Genomic DNA, 20646 nt, shown 5'->3' with positions numbered 1-20646 from the left:
TCGTGATGTTAAACAATAATAGAATACCATTTATTTAAATATTTGTGGATGTTTTCTACATTTTCAAATATATTGATTTTAATTACAACACAGAATACAAAGTGTACAGTGCTCACTTTATATTTATTTTTATTACAAATAATTGAACTGTAATAAACAAAAGAAATAGTATTTTTTAATTCACCTCATAAAGTACTGTAATGCATTCTCTTTATCATGAAAGTTGAACTTACAAATGTAGAATTATGTACAAAAAATAACTGCACTGAAAAATAAAACAGTGGAAAACTTTAGAGCCTATGTATCCACTCAGTCCTATTTCTTATTCCGCCAATTGCTCAGACAAACAAGTTTGTTTACATTTGAAGGAGCTAATGCTGCCTGCTTCTTGTTTACAGTGTCACCTGAAAGTGAGAACAGATGTTCGTGTGACAGTGTTGTAGCCGACATCACAAGATATTTATGTGCCAGATGTGCTAAAGATTCATATGTCCCTTCATGCTTCAACCACCATTCCAGAGAACATGTGTCCATGCTGAAGACAGGTTTTTCTCGATAACAATCCAAAGAAGTGTGGACAGACACATGTTCATTTTCATCATCTGCGTCAGACACCACCAGCAGAAGGTTGTTTTTCTTTTTTGGTGGTTCAGGTTCTGTAGTTTCCACATCACAGTGTTGCTCTTTTAAGACTTCTGAAAGCATGCTCTACACCTCGACCCTCTCAGATTTTTAGAAGGCACTTCAGATTCTTAAAACTTGGCTGCTGTAGCTGTCTTTAGAAATCTCACATTGGTTCTGTTAGAGATGGAAAGAAGGAGCAGGAGGACCCAGAGGCATATTGAATAAATGGACTTCTTTATTGCGGTACTTGTTCTCCTCAACCCAATTGTTGAGTAAGCCCTGAATTAATCACATCACACTTTTTTATCTAAGTTAATATGTAAATACACACATTTACTCCAACACCCCCAAAACCCTTATTTGATAATATGACCGTCCATATAATGAATATTAATAGCTAATTACTGAATATAATTATACCAGCCCATTTAATGTTTACAGCATTAAGCATGTTTTAGACATTTTTACCTTGAAGATTCATTCCTTTGCAGTAATTGTAGGAGCAAGGGGCCATGACCCTGAGCTCATTTATGTAGCTGGGAGAGGAAGGGAGGGGATCAGATAACATTTCTTCACACAAAGGGTATCCTTCAGACAACCATATTTCTTATGCAGCTATGATGCTTATCAATCCTTAACAAGCTGAAGGGAAGGAAAAAGGGTGGCAACTTTATCTATCAAGGGAAGAAACAGTGCTTGCCTGTGCCTCACTCCCTACTACCATGGTAGCAGTTACCCAGGTCTTTACGTAATCCTTACATACTCCAACAGATACCTTCTTTGCATTTTGTCAAATCTGCGTTGAAGGTGTTCTTAAAATGAACAACACGTGCTGGGTAACCATCTGAGACTACTATAACATGAAATATATGGCAGAATGCAAGTAAAACAGAGGAGGAGACATACAATTCTCCCCCAAGGAGTTCAGTCACAAATTTAATTACCACATTTTTTTAATGAGCGTCATCAGCATGGAAGCATGTCCTCTGGAATATCGGCCAAAGCATGAAGGGACGTATGAATATTTAGCATAACTGGCACATAAATACCTTGCAATGCTGGCTACAAAATTGCCACATGAATGCCTGTTCTCATGTTCTGGTGACATTGTAAATAAGAAGCTGGAAGCATTATCTCATGTAAATGCAAAGAAACTTGTTTGCCTTAGCGATTGGCTGAATAAGAAGTAGGACTGAGGGTATGTCTACACTACGGAATAAGGTCGAATTTATAGAAGTCGGTTTTTTAGAAATCAGTTTTATATATTCGAGTGTGTGTGTCCCCACAGAAAATGCTCTAAGTGCATTAACTCGGCGGAGTGCTTCCACAGTACCGAGGCTAGAGTCGACTTCCGGAGCGTTGCACTGTGGATAGCTATCCCACAGTTCCCGCAGTCTCCGCTGCCCATTGGAATTCTGGGTTGATATCCCAATGCCTGATGGGGCTAAAACATTGTCGCGGGTGGTTCTGGGTACATATCGTCAGGCCCCCGTTCCCTCCCTCCCTCCATGAAAGCAAGGGCAGACAATCGTTTCGCGCCTTTTTTCCTGAGTTACCTGTGCAGACGCCATACCACGGCAAGCATGGAGACCGCTCAGGTAACCGTCACCGTATGTCTCCTGGGTGCTGGCAGATGCGGTAAGGCATTGCTACACAGTAGCAGCAACCCATTGCCTTGTGGCAGCAGACAGTACAGTACGACTGGTAGCCGTCCTCGTCATGTCCGAGGTGCTCCTGGCCATGTCGGCCAGAAGCGCCTGGGCAGACATGGGCAAGAGATGAGGATGGCTAGCAGTCCTACTGAACCATCTTCTGCTGAGCAGCCATGAGATGTGGATGGCATGCAGTCCTTCTGCACCGTCTGCTGCCAGCCAAACATGTAAAAGATAGATGGAGTGGATCAAAACAAGAAATAGACCAGATTTGTTTTGTACTCATTTGCCTCCTCCCCCGTCTAGGGGACTCATTCCTCTAGGTCACACTTCAGTCACTCACAGAGAAGGTGCAGCGAGGTAAATCTAGCCATGTATCAATCAGAGGCCATGCTAACCACCTTGTTCCAATAAGAACAATAACTTAGGTGCACCATTTCTTATTGGAACCCTCCGTGAAGTCCTGCCTGAAATACTCTTTGATGTAAAGTCACCCACTTTGTTGATTTTAGCTCCCTGAAGCCAACCCTGTAAGCCGTGTCATCAGTCGCCCCTCCCTCCGTCAGAGCAATGGCAGACAATCGTTCCACGCCTTTTCTCTGTGCGGACGCCATACCAAGGGAAGCATGGAGGCCGCTCAGCTCACTTTGGCAATTAGGAGCACATTAAACACCACATGCATTATCCAGCAGTATATGCAGCACCAGAACCTGGCAGAATGATACCGGGCGAGGAGGCCATGTCAGCGCGGTCACGTGAGTGATCAGGACATGGACACAGATTTCTCTGAAAGCATGGGCCCTGCCAATGCATGCATCATGGTGATAATGGGGCAGGTTCATGCTGTGGAACGCCGATTCTGGGCTCGGGAAACAAGCACAGACTGGTGGGACTGCATAGTGTTGCAGGTCTGGGACGATTCCCAGTGGCTGCGAAACTTTCGCATGCGTAAGGGCACTTTCATGGAACTTTCTGACTTGCTTTCCCCTGCCCTGAGGCGCATGAATACCAAGATGAGAGCAGCCCTCACAGTTGAGAAGCGAGTGGCGATAACCCTGTGGAAGCTTGCAACACCAGACAGCTACCGGTCAGTTGGGAATCAATTTGGAGTGGGCAAATCTACTGTTGGGGCTGCTGTGATGCAAGTAGCCCACACAATCAAAGATCTGCTGATATCAAGGTAGTAACCCTGGGAAATGTGCAGGTCATAGTGGATGGCTTTGCTGCAATGGGATTCCCTAACTGTGGTGGGGCCATAGACGGAACCCATATCCCTATCTTGGCACCGGAGCACCAAGCCACTGAGTACATAAACCGCAAGGGGTACTTTTCAATAGTGCTGCAAGCTCTGGTGGATCACAAGGGACGTTTCACCAACATCAACGTGGGATGGCCGGGAAAGGTACATGACACTCGCATCTTCAGGAACTCTGGTCTGTTTCAAAAGCTGCAGGAAGGGACTTTATTCCCAGACCAGAAAATAACTGTTGGGGATGTTGAAATGCCTATATGTATCCTTGGGGACCCAGCCTACCCCTTAATGCCATGGCTCATGAAGCCGTACACAGGCAGCCTGGACAGTAGTCAGGAGCTGTTCAACTACAGGCTGAGCAAGTGCAGAATGGTGGTAGAATGTGCATTTGGACGCTTAAAGGCGCGCTGGCGCAGTTTACTGACTCGCTTAGACCTCAGCGAAACCAATATTCCCACTGTTATTACTGCTTGCTGTGTGCTCCAGAATATCTGTGAGAGTAAGGGGGAGACGTTTATGGCGGGGTGGGAGGTTGAGGCAAATCGCCTGGCTGCTGGTTACGTGCAGCCAGACACCAGGGCGGTTAGAAAAGCACAGGAGGGTGCGGTGCACATCAGAGAAGCTATGAAAACCAGTTTCATGACTGGACAGGCTACGGTGCGAAAGTTCTGTTTGTTTCTCCTTGATGAAACCCCCCGCCCCTTGGTTCACTCTACTTCCCTGTAGGCTAACCACCTTCCCCTCCTCCCTTCGATCACCGCTTGCAGAGGCAATAAAGTCATTGTTGCTTCACATTCATGCATTCTTTATTCATTCATCACACAAATAGGGGGATGACTACCAAGGTAGCACAGGAGGGGTGGTGGAGGAGGGAAAGAAAATGTCACACAGCACTTTAAAATTTTACAACTTTAAAATTTATTGAATGCCAGCCTTCTTTTTTTTGGGCAATCTTCTGTGGCGGAGTGGCTGGTTGGCCGGTGGCCCCCCCACCGCGTTCTTGGGCGTCTGGGTGTGGAGGCTCTGGAACTTGGGGAGGAGGGTGGTTGGTTACACAGGGGCTGTAGGGTCAATCTGTGCTCCAGCTGCCTTTGCTGCAGCTCAGCCATACACTAGAGCATACTGGTTTGGTCCTCCAGCAGTCTCAGCATTGAATCCTGCCTCCTCTCATCACGCTGCTGCCACATTTGAGCTTCAGCCCTGTCTTCAGCCCACCACTTACTCTCTTCAGCCTGCCACCTCTCCTCCCAGTCATTTTGTGCTTTCCTGCACTCTGACATTATTTGCCTCCACGCATTCGTCTGTGCTCTGTCAGTGTGGGAGGACAGCATGAGCTCAGAGAACATTTCATCTTGAGTGCGGTTTTTTTTCTTTCTAATCTTCACTAGCCTCTGGGAAGGAGAAGATCCTGTGATCATTGAAACACATGCAGCTGGTGGAGAAAAAAAAAGGGACAGCGGTATTTAAAAAGACACATTTTATAAAACAGTGGCTACACTCTTTCAGAGTAAACCTTGCTGTTAACATTACATACATAGCACATGTGCTTTCGTTACAAGGTCGCATTTTGCCTCCCCCCACTGTGTGGCTACCCCCTCAACGCTCCCCCCTCCCTGTGGCTAACAGCGGGGAACATTTCTGTTTAGCCACAGGAAACAGCCTAGCAGGAATGGGCTCCTCTGAGTGTCCCCTGAAGAAAAGCACTCTATTTCAACCAGGTGACCATGAATTATATCTCACTCTCCTGAGGATAACACAGAAAGATAAAGAATGGATGTTGTTTGAATGCCAACAAACATACACTGCAATGCTTTGTTCTACAATGATTCCCGAGTACGTGTTACTGGCCTGGAGTGGTAAAGTGTCCTACCATAAAGGACGCAATAAGGCTGCCCTCCCCAGAAACCTTTTGCAAAGGCTTTGGGAGTACATCCAGGAGAGCCACGAATGCCAGGGTAAAGTAATCCTTTCACATGCTTGCTTTTAAACCATGTATAGTATTTTAAAAGGTACACTCACCGGAGGTCCCATCTCCGCCTGCCGGGTCCAGGAGGCAGCCTTGGGTGGGTTCGGGGGTACTGGCTCTAGGTCCAGGGTGAGAAACAGTTCCTGGTTGTCGGGAAAACCGGTTTCTCCGCTTGTTTGCTGTGAGCTATCTACAACCTCATCATCATCATCATCATCTTCTTCATCCTCAAAACCTGCTTCTGTATTGTCTCCATCTCCATTGAAGGAATCAAACAACACAGCTGGGGTAGTAGTGGCTGAACCCCCTAAAATGGCATGCAGCTCATCATAGGAGCGGCATGTTTGGGGCTCTGACCCGGAGTGGCCGTTCGCCTCTCTGGTTTTCTGGTAGGCTTGCCTCAGCTCCTTCAGTTTCACGCGGCACTGCTTCGGGTCCCTGTTATGGCCTCTGTCCTTCATGCCCTGGGAGATTTTGACAAAGGTTTTGGCATTTCGAAAACTGGAACGGAGTTCTGATAGCATGGATTCCTCTCCCCATACAGCGATCAGATCCCGTACCTCCCATTTAGTCCATGCTGGAGCTCTTTTGCGATTCTGGGACTCCATCATGGTCACCTGCAGCTTGCCACGCTGGCCAAACAGGAAATGAGATTCAAAAGTTCGCGGTTCTTTTCCTGTCTACCTGGCCAGTGCATCTGAGTTGACAGTGCTGTCCAGAGCGGTCACAATGGAGCACTCTGGGATAGCGCCCGGAGGCCAATACCGTCGAATTTTGTCCACAGTACCCCAAATTCGACCCAGCAAGGCCGATTTAAGCGCTAATCCACTTGTCAGGGGTGGAGTAAGGAAATCGATTTTAAGAGCCCTTTAAGTCGAAATAAAGGGCTTCATCGTGTGGACGGGTGCAGCTTTACATCGATTTAATGCTGCTAAATTCGACCTAAAGTCCTAGTGTAGACCAGGGCTGAGTGAACTTGTAGGTTCTAAAGTTTTACATTGTTTTGTTTTGGAGTGTAGTTATGTAACAAAAAAAATCTATATTTGTAAATTGCACTTTCACGATAGAGATAGCACTACAGTACTTGTATGAGGTGAACTGAAAAATACTATTTCTTTTATCATTTTTACAGTGCAACTATTTGTAATAAAAATAATATAAATTGAGCACTGTACACTTTGTATTCTGTATTGTAACTGAAATCAATATATTTGAAAATGTAGAAAAACATTCAAAATATTTAATAAATTTCAATTGGTATTCTATTGTTTAACAGTGTGATTAAAAGTGTGATTAATCACAATTAATTTTTAATTGTGATTAATTTTTTGAGTTGGCTTTTTTATGGGTAGAAATGCTATTAGGCTGTCCTAAAAGGTTTCTAAAATGTGTTTATCATAACTTTTCTCTCCCAAGGAGGCATGGGGTAGGAGGTCTGGTTTTACAGGTCGAGGAATAAAAAACAGAAATACTGAATAAAAATTTTTAAGATAGTTTTATGTTAATGTGTGGTATAGAGGGTCAATTCCTGATCCAAAGGATGTCAAGGTAGGTTTTTCACCAATACAGAATAATATGATGTTATGGTATTTGCTCTCATATGGGATGCCACGCATAAGTAATGTAGCCAACCCAAATTCATGCTGATAACGCTTTTATGCCATAATACACTATCATGGACATGTATAAGATACATATGCAGCTCACTGTGCACTGTTTTCAGAAGTAATCAAAACTGTGTGAGGGGGAAAAAAGGATGCACATCCCCAGGATATGCCATCCAGCCAAGGTCAAGGAGAAGAATTTGATGATGTTGGCCTATGAAGCAAATAAATGCCATAAAAGCTAGATTTAAACTCAAGCAGTAAAAAAGAGACACATATATATGAAATTCCACATGCATTAACTTCACAGATGAATTGATTGGGGGTTAAACACTTCCAGGGGATTTCCAATTTTGTTCTGTTCACCTCCTTTTTCTGAGCATACAGATGCCTTTATTCTACTTTTTCCTTCTTTCCTCCTGTGTCTGACTGACAAAGTGATCTTATAATATATATTTTACTACTGTTCTCAATACCCTAAACTATGGAGACAGCAGGTCAAAACTGATAATCTGAACCATCACTGAACATTCTCAGCCATAGATATATTAGAAGCTAAATGCTATCTTATTTTTAATATTAACAATGAAGTTTTCTATTTACTCATTTGACAGTGTGTCTGTGTGTGTGTTTGGGAATATATAATTGTTCCCAATCTGTTTAGATGGCTTAATAACAAAACTTTAGTAATTTTCACTATATCACCAGAAGTCATTTTATTTATTTGTACCATTAATAAGGCAGTATGCATTCTATTTTCCATGCACAATATTCTTCCAATCACTACTTTCCCCTGCATGTTTTATCTAACATTACTGCAATAAAGAAGAAACCACTGAATATTGTACATTAGAAGTCCACACCACATTATGTGGCCAACAATATGTGGCACAACAGTTCTATGCCAAGTCTGTTTTCAAAAGAAATGGCTTTGATTAAGCTTAATCAAACAAAAAGACTAAGCAGTTTTGCTTGTGGAATGTAACACACAACTCCATTTCATGCCAGAGATCTCAATTGTGTACTGGGAAAAATCTCCCCCTCAACTGATAAGAACAGAAATTGCCAACTATGCAACTATGGTGATTATTCATATTGCCTTCTTGATCTGGCATATTGGGTTCAGGAAATTAGTTGCGATCAAAAACCATATTTCAGCTAGAAACAAACAAAAAAAAAGAATCAAGGGCTCCCAGTTGCTCATCTGACACCCATTTTCTTACATTTCATGACTTATGAATTTTATTTTATTGGATATGGTATTTTGTTATTTTCTATATTAACATTTTGTGCTTGTGTGTAAATCTGAGCTACTGTAATTTTTTGATTTCAAAACCAAAAATAGTGTTGTATCTTTCAATATTAAATATGTATGTTCCAAGCCTAATATTTTTAAAATCTTCTCTCAGATCCCCTGAGGAAGACCTAATCTTCATGCCATATTGCCTATAAATGTATGATATCCTTGACATGCACCATGTGAAATATCATGCTGGTCCATTTAATAATATATGAAGATAAAACCTGAGTAATGACTCTGCATATCGTAATGAAAAATTAAACAGAATATGATTACTTCCAATATAGGTTAGGATACAAACATTATGGATAAATTACACTGAATCCTTGTTAGATGTATAACATTTAAAGTCCTATGTTCAAAGCTTTTATTTTTAACGTAAAGCATTCTGTTACGGAAACATTTTGCCCAGATTCCTTAAAAGCAACTGCATTCAACAGAAATTTCAGTTCTCAACTTGCACAACAATAAAAATTATGTTATTGAGAAGGATTAGTGCTGAGTACATTATAGAAGTCAGAACTGCTTCATAAACACATAGTCTTCTTTAAAGGTGCTTGTGATCCATGATGATATCATGGAGACATTATCAGCAACAAATAGTTTGGAATGTACAGAAAATGTACAAGAGATTCTGAACAAACTATCTCTGTCTCTCAAGTATGTCAAGGGCACCCATCATTGTATTAATAAAGGAAGTAAAACTAGCTACAGTCATATAAACACTAATACTTGATTACACAGATTTTCACAATATTGTTATGAGCTGGGTGAAACCTCGTTATGGGATGTTAAACTGTGAACTCTTTAGTAAAGGGACTGTATAGTTTATGTGTTAATAAAGCACTGTCTATATAATTATAGCAAGAGAGAGCATAACAAAATCATAGTTTCTTTATTTTTCTATTATTATTTTCACTTTGGTACCACGCAAAGGCCCCAAGGTTTTGAGTGCCTGACCAATTATTTAAAATTTCAAAACCAAATGCATCTGCTGATCACAACTATGTCCATGGAAGGCAACGAGAGAGGGGGTCTTTCAGGTAGCCTGATCCCAAGACATTCGGGTGTAATAATTTTGAGAATTATTATTGGAAAATGACTGTAGCCAAACTTATAGCATGAAATTGATTACATTCCTGTGTTTTCTTGTTCATCAATTTTAAATTTCCAGATCCAAGACATTTAAGAAACTTGACATATACCTGTTCAAGTTTGGTTGTGTCAGTCACTGTGACATTGTCAGATGCGGTGTCTTGAGACTGCTGCTTACATAAGCCTTTTGTTGCATCTTTGAACATGGTGTCTTTCTCCAGCAAACTGTCTTGTTTGGCAATCGGCAAAGCCAGGGGATTGCTACAGAGAGAATCAATAAAGCAATTAGACTCCTTTTGAAGATGCCTGACAAACAGAAGATTGCTAAGACTGAGAGGTATGAATGTGAAAATATAATTCAGGTCTGAGACAGTTGTTCCTGATCCAAAAAGATACATAAATTGGATGAGAACTGCAGACTGTTCACTGGTCTATGCCAAAGATACATTGGTCTTGGCAAAGCACTTTGATTTAAAATTCACTTTTATGCAAGTCTGCTTCAGAAAAAAGCTAAGCAACCCAAATAGAATATGCATGAGGTTGTATTTGATGGTCCTAGGTTGGCAAATCAATAAGCAATCTGAAAGCTGAATTTAAATGTATGATTAACCTCCACAATAGTATTTTGAAAAATAATATATTTAAAAACAATTTGATACACAGATACTGTCATTGCATTAAATAAAATAAAAATTTATTGTTTTTTGATAAGCAAATAAGCTATATTTAATTTGTTTTAAAATCTATATATACCGTTACAGAATTAGTAATATAATAATATTTAAGGTGAAAAAAAGAAAATATCTGATACCTAAAATGACTGCCAACGTACTAACACTCCGCTGTATGAGCTGAAGCTCTATTCCTATCTCCAGGGCTTGGAGTCCCCCCCCCCCATATTTACACTCCAGAGCACACCACACTTCTAAAAAAAAACAAGGCTGGACATGATTTCAGATACGTCATGCACCCAGGACACTAAACACCAGCAGACACCTTGGAATACAGGTGAGTTTGAAAAATGCCACCACAGTAAGATCCAGCAGAGGAGTTACTGAACCCAGTTTCCCCTGTTTCCTGGTATGTCTCCTTTGACTAACCACAGTGAAGGTGAAGGTAACACGGAGGAAGGAAAACTACATGGAGAATAAAATCCTGGCCCACTGAAGTCAATGGGAGTTTTGCCATTAACTGTATCAGGGTCAGAATTTCACCTGGAGACTATGTCCTGGCTACCCGAGAAGAAAGGAATGAAGTTTGACTCCCAACCCTAATAGTGGCCCCAATTATTATTCAGGACTGCACTTAAGCACCTGCTTAGCTTTAAACAGGTGCTTAAGTGCAGTCTTGAATAGCGGTGCACCTAAGCATGTACTAATAGCTTTCCTAAATCAGAACCATTTTTAGCAGTAATGTGATATTAAAACGTTAGTAAATAATAAAAGTGCCATGTTTATAGTAACAAATAACTTCAGTGCTCACCAACATAAATGACACAGTATATTTTACTCCAAGACAGCTCTAATTCAAAGTATAATCTTGTTAAGTATTTTCCAGAGGCCATATTTTGAAAGAGCTTTTATTTTTTCAGAAAGCAATGCTCCTAGTGCTGATGGGCTCACACATTTTTTAAAGGACTGGTGGGATTAGTAATATCAAAACCTAATTTTAAAATATTATTACATTTTATGCCAACTTCCCTTAATGAAACTTTTCTGGACCTTTTGGGTTGGAATTTTTAATACTTAGTTTCAGCACATAAGCTAAACTTTTAATGGAAAGTTTGAGCCACATGACTGCAGGCATTTTCAAACTAATTTTCTGGTGTTTATTAGGGAAAAAACAAACAAAACAAAACAAAACCCCTTGGTTTAATAATATGAATGTTTTCCTAATTTTACAAGTGTTCCCAATATATTCTGATTAGAAGTTGTGCTCAATTATGGTGATCATCATTAAAATCTTAATATTTGCTATTTGCAAGTTATTAATATTAATACGGTATTCCCTTTGTAAGTGTTCACAGCTCCAGGATCTTTCTGCTGTAACCTTCCTACTTCCTCATCCCATCCCATCCCTACCATTTGTAGCGCACCCAACCATCCCCAGACACAGCATGTGCACTTGTAGCATCATGTTTAAAATTAGAGTGTAAGCTCTTCAAGGCAGAGAGATGAAAAGAAACTGATTTAGGGGTTGCAGATAGAAGCTGACTATAGCAGACACCTTCAGGCAGCAAAGTGAAAAACTTCCCTCCACTCCTTTCGTGACGAATTAGGTATATTTTGAGTTTAAAAAGAAAATACCACAATAAATTGTGGAGGGTTCATTACAGTACATTTTTAACGTTAACGACATACTTTGATAATTCAGTACATATGAGTAGTAAGTAAACTGCAGGCTAGGTTCTTAAACAAAAGCTGTGTAAAATATATTGATTTATGCCTGCATGCCACACAAACTATTTGTATTTAAGAGACTTTAAAAAGCCTCTAGATAATAAAAGTACTAGTATATAACTTGTATTTCAACAAGAACGTGTCATGAATTCCAACCAAGGAAAGACAGGATAATATATCATACAAACAAATCTCTTTGATTTAGGTTCAGAAAGATACTGTGAACACTAAAAGAAATAGGCAACTTAGCTAGAAATATGATCTTTCCACCAAACAGTGACTTTTAGTAAAATACATCTATAAAAATTAATTGCAGGTTAGTCACAAGGCAAAATCCTATGTTAAAAACAGTGCAATTGAAAATCCAGTTATAGCACAGTAGAAAGAAGATCTCATGTTAATACAGGTGTGTGGTTAAGCATGAGCAATCATCTCCAGAATGCTGTGCTCTGCTACCAGATAATTAACCACAAAGGGAGTTATGTGGCTTGAGGCAAAAGTGAAGATGTATACTGGACACAAAGGTCAGTTATCAAGGGTAATCTACTTGAACTAGGTAGGGCTACTGTTATTGGCACACATTACTGGAAAAATCCTAGTGAGCTATACAAAGAATAGTCATCTTAATTTTTAACTACATGAGCCATCTGTGTATTCGATTAATTTGTTGATTTTTATTTTTAAAATGGTCTGCAAAATATCACCTGAGTTACCAATTTCTAGCATTTTTAAACTGAAAAGGGACGCTTTGGAGGCTGACAGTCAAAGATATAATAGTGGTTTCACAGTGCGTGTCTAAGTTAGCATAGCTATTAACTAGGTAGAAAGCTGTCCGGGTAGAAACGTTTCTTTAAATACAGATCTAAACGCAGAAACAGACTCTCATATCTTAAAACCTCTGTTGGAGAGTATTTCTCGCCTGTACAATTTAGATCATCCTCATTGCCTGATCAAATTTTGGTTCTTCCAAACTTGAAAAATCAAGTAGAATTTGTAAACTCCACAATCCCAAAAAATTTAAGTTTAAAGAGTTTAAAAGTCTTCACCAGAAAAGCCTTCAAGCCTTAATTTCCATTTTTTTCTTTTTTAAATGCCAGAGAAATTAAAATACAAACTGTCATATCAATGCAATGTTTCAGTGTTTAAATTACAAATTTATATGCTCCACCAGGAAATTAAAGAAAAAAGAAAAAAGCTTCCCATTGCAATGTTGACTCAGCCAAATTATAGCTGTTGTATTTTGTATTCTTGTGTTGATTTAAAAATGTGTTCATTATTGTGCTTAATATTTATGCTGTAAAATATATGCCAGAAAACATACAGTATGTGCAATATGACTAAGTTAACATTTCTCTAAGAACCATTTCCTGACTTCAGAGTATTTATCTATCATCTAGTCAGTGTGAGTGTTAGGCTCGTCTATGTAGTTAGTCAGTGTAACTACATTAGTTAGAGGGTATGGGTTTTTACCAATACAGTTATACTGATGTAAGCCCTGATGTGGATGCAGTTATATCAGTATAAAGGTGCCTTATGCTGGTAAAGCTTATTTCATTTCCTGAACTAGAATAAGTCATACCAATTTACACACTTTTAAACTGGTATAATTCCATCCACTCTGGGGAAGGGAGGTTTGCTGCTTTAACTATACCATTACAGGACACAAGCCCTTAGATGAAGAGAGTACTCATCCTGTACAGTAACTGGTTCTTCGAGATGTGAGTGCCCTACTTCAGGTGCATGTGTGTCCCACACACCTTTGAGAGGGATTTTCATTAGCAGTGCCCATTCAGCCCATGCGTAGGTCCTAGACATCCTTGTGTCCCACACTGAGGTTATATAGGGCTGTGCAGGCAAACTGCCTCATTTCCTTCTCCACCGCCAAGTCTCATAAGGAAAATACAAAACAGAGGGGAAGGAGGGATGGTAGTGGAGCACCCATAGGGACACATCTCAAAGAACCACAGTTACTCTATAGGGTGAGTAACCCTTTGTCTTCTCCTGAGTAGTACCTCCGAAAGGAGAAGGGAGCTTCGGAATTGAGTACATAACTGAGGAAAGAACTGAATTGCCAACTGCTGCATTCCATCTAGAGTCACTGATTAGGGCATAGTGCCTAGAAAAGGTATGTACCAAGGACCATGTAGCAACTCTGCCGATCTCAGATACTGGGACATTTTGAATTAACAGACATAGGTGCAGACTGCAACCTCATAAAATGAGCTGACACACCAAGAGGAGGTGGAATTGACGCAGCACCTTAACAAGTAATAATACATCCAGAGATCCATTTCCACAGTCTTTGGGCAGAAATAACATATCCTTTAGATCTGTCTGCAAACAAAACAGTCTAGAGGAGATTTTCTGAATGATTTAGTCCTATCTTGGTAGAAAGCTAACACCCTCCTGACAAAATCAGCCTCAAAAACTAAATAATGTGGTTCTGGAAAGAAAACTGGTAGATAAATAATCTGATTCAGATGAAACTCAGAGAATACTTTAGGAAGGAATCTGGGGCATAAGGAAATCTTGTCCTTGCAGAAATGAGGGTCTGCAATTAAGACCTCAATATCATCCACTAAAAAGGCTGTCTTCATCGACAAGCTCAATAATGAACAAGTTGCCATTGGTTCAAAGAGAGGTGTCATGACATTTTAAGAACTAAACTGAGGTCCCAAACTGAAGTGGGGACTTTAACCTGTGGAAAAAGCTTTCCCAGTCCTTTCTTGAATGGTACAGTTGTAGGATGAGCAAACAGTGAGAACCCATAAATTGTGGGATGAAAAGCTGTTAAAGCAACTAAATGAATCAACAACTTTCTGGACCTGACACCAGTGACTAAATATTCTCCATTTCTGAAGGCAAGTATTTCCGGTAGACTCTTTCCTACTAGTTAGTAATATTTGCTGTACTCTGCAGAACAAGCTGACTCTAACCCAACAAACCATTGAGGAGACACACCTTGAGGTGGAGCGTTCTCAGATTGGGATGCAACAGTTGATTGGGGCCCTGTGAGAGGAGTTGAGGAATGACTGGAAGATTTATCACTGAACAGAGAGCTAGGTGAACTAGGTAAGGAAACCATGTCTGCCTTGACCATGTCAGGGCTATTAGGAAACTCTGGCTTTGTCCTTTCTAATCTTATTCACCACCTGGAGAATAAGAGGTGTAGGAGGAAATGCTTCTCTACCCAAGGAAGGAGAATGCCTCCCTCAATGAGCTGTGACCGAAGCCTCCGATGGAACAGAACAGGTAGCACTCTTCGTAGCTGTGGCGAAGAGGTCCACTTTTGGGAACCCCCAATGTGCTGACAAGAAACTGGGAGTCCAACTCCCATTTGTAGTCTTGCTGAGAGCATCAGCTGTGAAGTTTTGTCTGCCAGGGAGATTAATTGCCAAAAATCTTATGCAATGCCTTATCCACCAGTTCCATAACTGTATTGCTTCGGTGTGGGTGGAGAGTGGATCTGACCCTTTCCCACTGGTCAATGTAAAACATGCAGGCCACATTGTTGTCGTGATTTTGATAGACTTGTCTCTGATGAGAGGCAGAAAATGAAGGCAAGAATTTCTGGCTGTCCTGAGCTCCAGCAGGTTGAAGGGGAGGGTGGTTTCTTGGGGCAATCATATGCCCTGTACCATATGGGCTGTATACACTCTATCCCAACAGAGATACATCTCTAGCTACAGTTACCATTGGCACCAGTTGGAGGAAGGGAACTCCTGCACCTGCATTGTGATCATTCTTCCACGAGTCTAAGGAGTGTTTCACCTGTTGGGGAACTGACATTGGTTTGTCTTAGTCAGTGGTCTCCAAACTTTTTCAATAGCACCCTTCCCTTACCTGGTCTGTGCCCCCACCCCCTCCGGAAGCTGGGGTGGGGGAATGAGTGGGGCAGGATGGGGGAAGGAGAGTCATGCTCTGAGGGTGGGAGTGAATGGGGCAGGGCAGGGGAGAGTGAGCTGTGCTGGGGCAGGACAGAGGAGCCACTGGTACCTTTCTTGCTGGAGCTACCCTTGAGTGCTCCCCCAGGCTCCAGCAGCAGCAGCAGCAGCTGTTGCTCTTCCCACCACCCCACCTCCGGTGGCGGAGGCCAGTTACTGCAGGTAACCAGACTTTAAATGTCTGATCAGCAGTGCGGATCAGGCACTGCCACGTTGCCTTTCCGACCAGACTTTCCAGTTGAAAACCAGACACCTGGCAGCCCTAAGTCTGGGCTTGGGGCCATGGCTGGGAGCTGAGGCCAGGAGGGAAGCTGTGGCTGGGGTCGGGCCACAGTGGAACTGGGGACAGAGCAGGGCTGGGTGGCACTCCCTCCCCACCCCCAGGAGGGAGGGGTTTCCCATCGGTGAAGGGTCCACCCCTTCCTGACAGGCAGTAGTTAGATCAATGAAAGAATTCTTCTGTCAACCTAGTGCTGTCTACACAGGGACTTATGTAGGCTTAACTATGTCTTTTAGGGGGGTGGATTTTTCACACCCGACACAGTTAAACCAACCTAATTTTCTAGTGTAAACTACACTGTAATAAGAGCTCATGAGAAGGGCCCCTGTAGAAGAAACGGGGAAGGGCGATGCAAAGGAGGGAGGAAGGAAGGAAAAGTGGATGGTGTAGAGCCCATTGTTATTGCTTGCAGCACCACTTCAGCCAACATGATACATTCCAAGCTTGTTGGAAATCGGATAGACAGTTGCCAAACAGGGGCAGCTGGGCAAATAATTGCAGCTGACTGTCTAGAGAAAGGGGAGGGTTCAAACTGTCGACCATCTTGTCAAAACTGACATTTTTAAGAAGCCTGCTGTGTCAGATGGATTAAAGCAGTGGCTCTCAACCTTTCCAGACTACTGTACCCCTTTCAAGAGTCTGGTTTGTCTTGTGTTCCCTCAAGCTTTACCTCACTTAAAAACTTAAAAAATCAGACCTAACAATACAAAAATGTCACAGCCACACTTTTAGTGAAAAATTGCTTACTTTATCATTTTCACCATATAATTATAAAATAAATCAATTTAAATATAATTGTTGTACTTTCATTTCAGGATATAGCATATAGAGCAGTATAAACAAGTCATTGTCTGTATGAAATTTTAGTTTGTACTGACTTTGCTAGTGCTTTTTATGTAGCCTGTTGTAAAACTAGGTTAATATCTAGATGAGTTGATATACCCCCTGGAAGACCATTGAGTACACTCAGGGGAACTTGTACAGCTGGATCTCTTTCTCTGGAACCTCTGCCTCTTTCTTGGAGATTCGAAAGGTCTCTTAAACCCAGAGAAGTGCGTTGGGCAGCATCTTTGGGCCATTTGCTATCTACTGAATTTCCTTTGTTCCCAGGGGTGTAGATGCCCAATGAATGCAATGTGGCTCCATAGTCTTGTAGTGTGTGGAGCGATTCATCGGTATTCTCCACGAACAACTTCAGTCCATCAAACGGAAGATCCTACTCTATTCTGGACTTCTATGGGGAAACCATGGAGACAGAGGCCATCTATCCATCACCACTGCTGTGGAGATAGAACAACCAGCAGTATCTGCAGCTTCTAAGGACACTAGTAACTGTCCCTCTGCAATAGTAGCCTGGAACTATTCCCTTTGGTCTGGAGGAAGGTGTTGAATAAAACAACATTTGCTCTTAGAGAATAACATTTGCCCCCTGAATACCAGAGGAACCCTTAGCCTCCACTGTACCATTCTTTAAGTGGAATCTTCCAAAGCTACTGACCTGTTTGGACAGTGAGGTCTTTTCAAGGTAGATTCCTTAAGAGGGGAGTTAGAGCTCCCCTCTGGGGACCTTTAGAGGAGGCCTCTGAAGCCTTCCCTTTCAGGGGGCATGCTGAACTGAGATAAAAGTGGCAGAGACTGATGTAAAGTGGGGAGGCGCTCTCTTGACCTGATTCCAAAGCAGGTCAAAGGGAGCACTCCATCATTAACAGTCACAGCTTAATTTCCCAGTTCTGTCTTTCCCTGGACTTGTGGGATAAACAGAAATTACACTTCTGTGGGATGCGTGACTCTGCTAAACAGTGAATGTGCATGGAGTGTCCATCACTGATTGGAATGGCCTCACAGCACGTGAGGCAGAGTTTAAAACCCACTGAACTGGATGTATCCCTCTCAGGGAGAAAGGGTTCCCATGCGGGAGGAAATAACAAACAATCTTCCAAAAAGAAGTCAACTAATTTATTAACTAACTGACAAAATGAAATTAATTTAAACTAAACTAAGGCAAACTGAAGTCACCAAAGGCAAAGAAGCCAAGTCAGACTCCATAAGGACACTCTAAGCTGTGTCTCAGTCTGAGGTGGTCAAGAAGGTTCTGAGAGTGGAGCTTTGGTGTGGGACATGAGGATGTCTAGGGTACATGCACAGGGCAAATGTGCACTGCTAATGAAAATCTCTGATCAAAGGCACATGGGGCATACAAACACTGGAAGTGCAGCATCAATAGTGACACTACCTGAAGAAGAAAAATTGAATTTCTTCTTAAGAGAACTTCATGCCTAAGATTTTTATATTTTTAGTAAAATGCTACCAAGTATTGTAATCCTATATTTTGCCTTTTAGCTGAAACAAGCAAGAATAAATATTTATCATATAAAAGTCTGACATACAATGTGAAATCATCTTTTTAATTGGGTTATGCTACAACATTCTCTTGCATGTTTATTCATGAGTGATAATGTTTTATCAGAACAATGAGAAAAACTCAGATCAGATGGTAATACAAACAGTAAAAGTACATCATAAACACATTTTGTAAATCCCAAACGACTTGAGGTTGCTGATACAATCTGAATATGTGGAGAGGGAAAGAGCACTTACATATAATCATTATTGGCATTTCTTGTAATTTATCTTCCTAATCTGTCTCTTGTAAATCACATATAGTAAAATTAGTCAATGGAAGAACAAGAAAAGAAACATATTCCAGTACAGGAATTATTGCTTCACAGTCCCAGGAGTTTAGCCAGCTGAGCCAAATGATTGCTCATCAAAATCATGTCTGCTTGGTAACCTAGCATAATACAAACACCCTGACAACAAAACTTTTCTCTTTAATTGAGGAGTACATATTGACCATCAATTCGTCTCTTCATACTGTTCTGGACAAAATCAATGCTGTAATTGAAACCCAAATTGGACAAATTAAATTCGGTTGCTAGGGCAGGGACAATTGACAATTGGTTTCTAACACTGACTCCTTTTTTAATATTGTTCAAAATATGACTTTAACAGCTCTATTCAACTACACACTCTTCACCTGTTACAACAGAAGAAATATCTATATGTTACAGTTACAAAGTATTGTTTCAGTTTACTCTTACAGATAGCTCATCTGAATCATACTACATATCCTCATATCAGAACATTAAAACTCAATAGGGTGCAGAACTGAGCATACAAAAGCAGGAAGGGAAAGATAAAGTTCACCCACCATTTGCTGTGGCCATGGTCTTGATTAAAGGAACAATTGCCAGATTATTATTACTTGTATTGTGGCAGCGCTGAGGATATATCTACACAACAAAGAAAAACCTGTGTTTGGCTTGAGCCAGCCAACTCAGGCTCACAGGACTGTGGGGCTGTTTCATTGCTATGCAGACTTCTTGGCTCCAATTGGAGACTGAGCTCTGGGACCCTCCCATCCCTCCAGATCCTAGAGCCCCACAGCCTGAGGCTTGCGAGAACAATTCAGCTGGCGTGGGCCAGCCATGCATTTTTCTTTGCTGTGCAGACATGCCCTGAGACACCTCAATCATAGATCAGGGCCGCCATAGTACTAGGTGCTGTACAAACAGATTCTCTCCAGAGCCAAGATCTGCTCAGCATGCAAGAATGGAGGGGAGCGGATACAAGAGCCCATTACACCTCCCTGATTCTGATGGCACATACATGCAGAATAGGTTAGGGCAGTTTTGGGCAACCTGCAGCCTGCGGGCTGCACATGGCCCGTCAGAGCAATCTGCTGGTGGGCCACAAGACATTTTGCTGATGTTGACCATCTGCAGGCACAGCTGCCCGCAGCTTCCAGTGACCGTGGTTCACCTTTCCCGGCCAATGGGAGCTGCAGGAAGCAGCAGCCAGCACATCCCTGTGGGCCACACTGCTTCTCTCAGCTCCCATTGGCCAGGAACGGCAAACCGTGGACTGTCAATGTCAGCAAAATATCTTGCGGCCCACCAGCAGATTACCCTGACGGGCCACGTGTGGCCCGCAGGCTGCCCACTACTGGGTTAGGGCAATCTGGGGTCTTCTGTAATTTATGCCTTCTGACAACGGTCTCTTAAGGGACTGTACAGGAGGACGTGGGGAAAGGACTGTTCTGTGCTCTAAGTATGCCAAGGCCAAGTGGGTCATCGTCCAGATATGCTGATTCTGTGCCTGCTGAGAGATCTCCCACAGCAGGGGAATTCTCAGCTAGCCAGTTCCAGCTGCTTTCTTGCCCCTTTATGCTGCAGTAGAGAATTTGACACAATTTGTATTTGTAATGCCTGTAAACTTCTACAACACCAACCAAACTATGGTATCTGGGAACTTATAAGCATCAACCAAGTTATGGTATCTGGTCATTGAATGTTGTGAGAGAATATAGGACAAACAGAAGTGTGATGTTCCCTGCCCCTTCTGGGGTTAGCTTCATTATATTTTTGTTTAGAAAAATGTAATTATCCTCATGGCTCCTGCTACTGTGACTTGTCTTTTGTCAAAAGATGGATTTTGCACTGAAGGAATCAATCTAGAGCAGTGTTTCTT

At 41.7% G+C, this 20646-nt stretch overlaps 1 protein-coding gene across 5 annotated transcripts in view; it reads right to left on the bottom strand.

Moving 5' to 3' along the window:
- MYO16 (myosin XVI) overlaps window positions 1–20646 on the bottom strand; it is a 637262-nt gene that overhangs the window by 307795 nt on the left and 308821 nt on the right. For all 5 annotated transcript variants that reach the window (XM_084616853.1, XM_084616854.1, XM_084616856.1 and 2 more), the window contains exon 10: window positions 9604–9754. In XM_084616853.1, coding sequence (XP_084472979.1) covers window positions 9604–9754 — 151 coding nt within the window. The remainder of the gene's footprint in view (window positions 1–9603; window positions 9755–20646) is intronic.

Source organism: Lepidochelys olivacea (assembly GCF_965140295.1).
Source record: "Lepidochelys olivacea isolate rLepOli2 genome assembly, chromosome: 1".
NCBI classification, from domain to species: Eukaryota; Metazoa; Chordata; order Testudines; family Cheloniidae; genus Lepidochelys; species Lepidochelys olivacea.
Note: the sequence above shows the minus strand (reverse complement) of the source record. Positions and strands in the feature narration are given on the sequence as shown.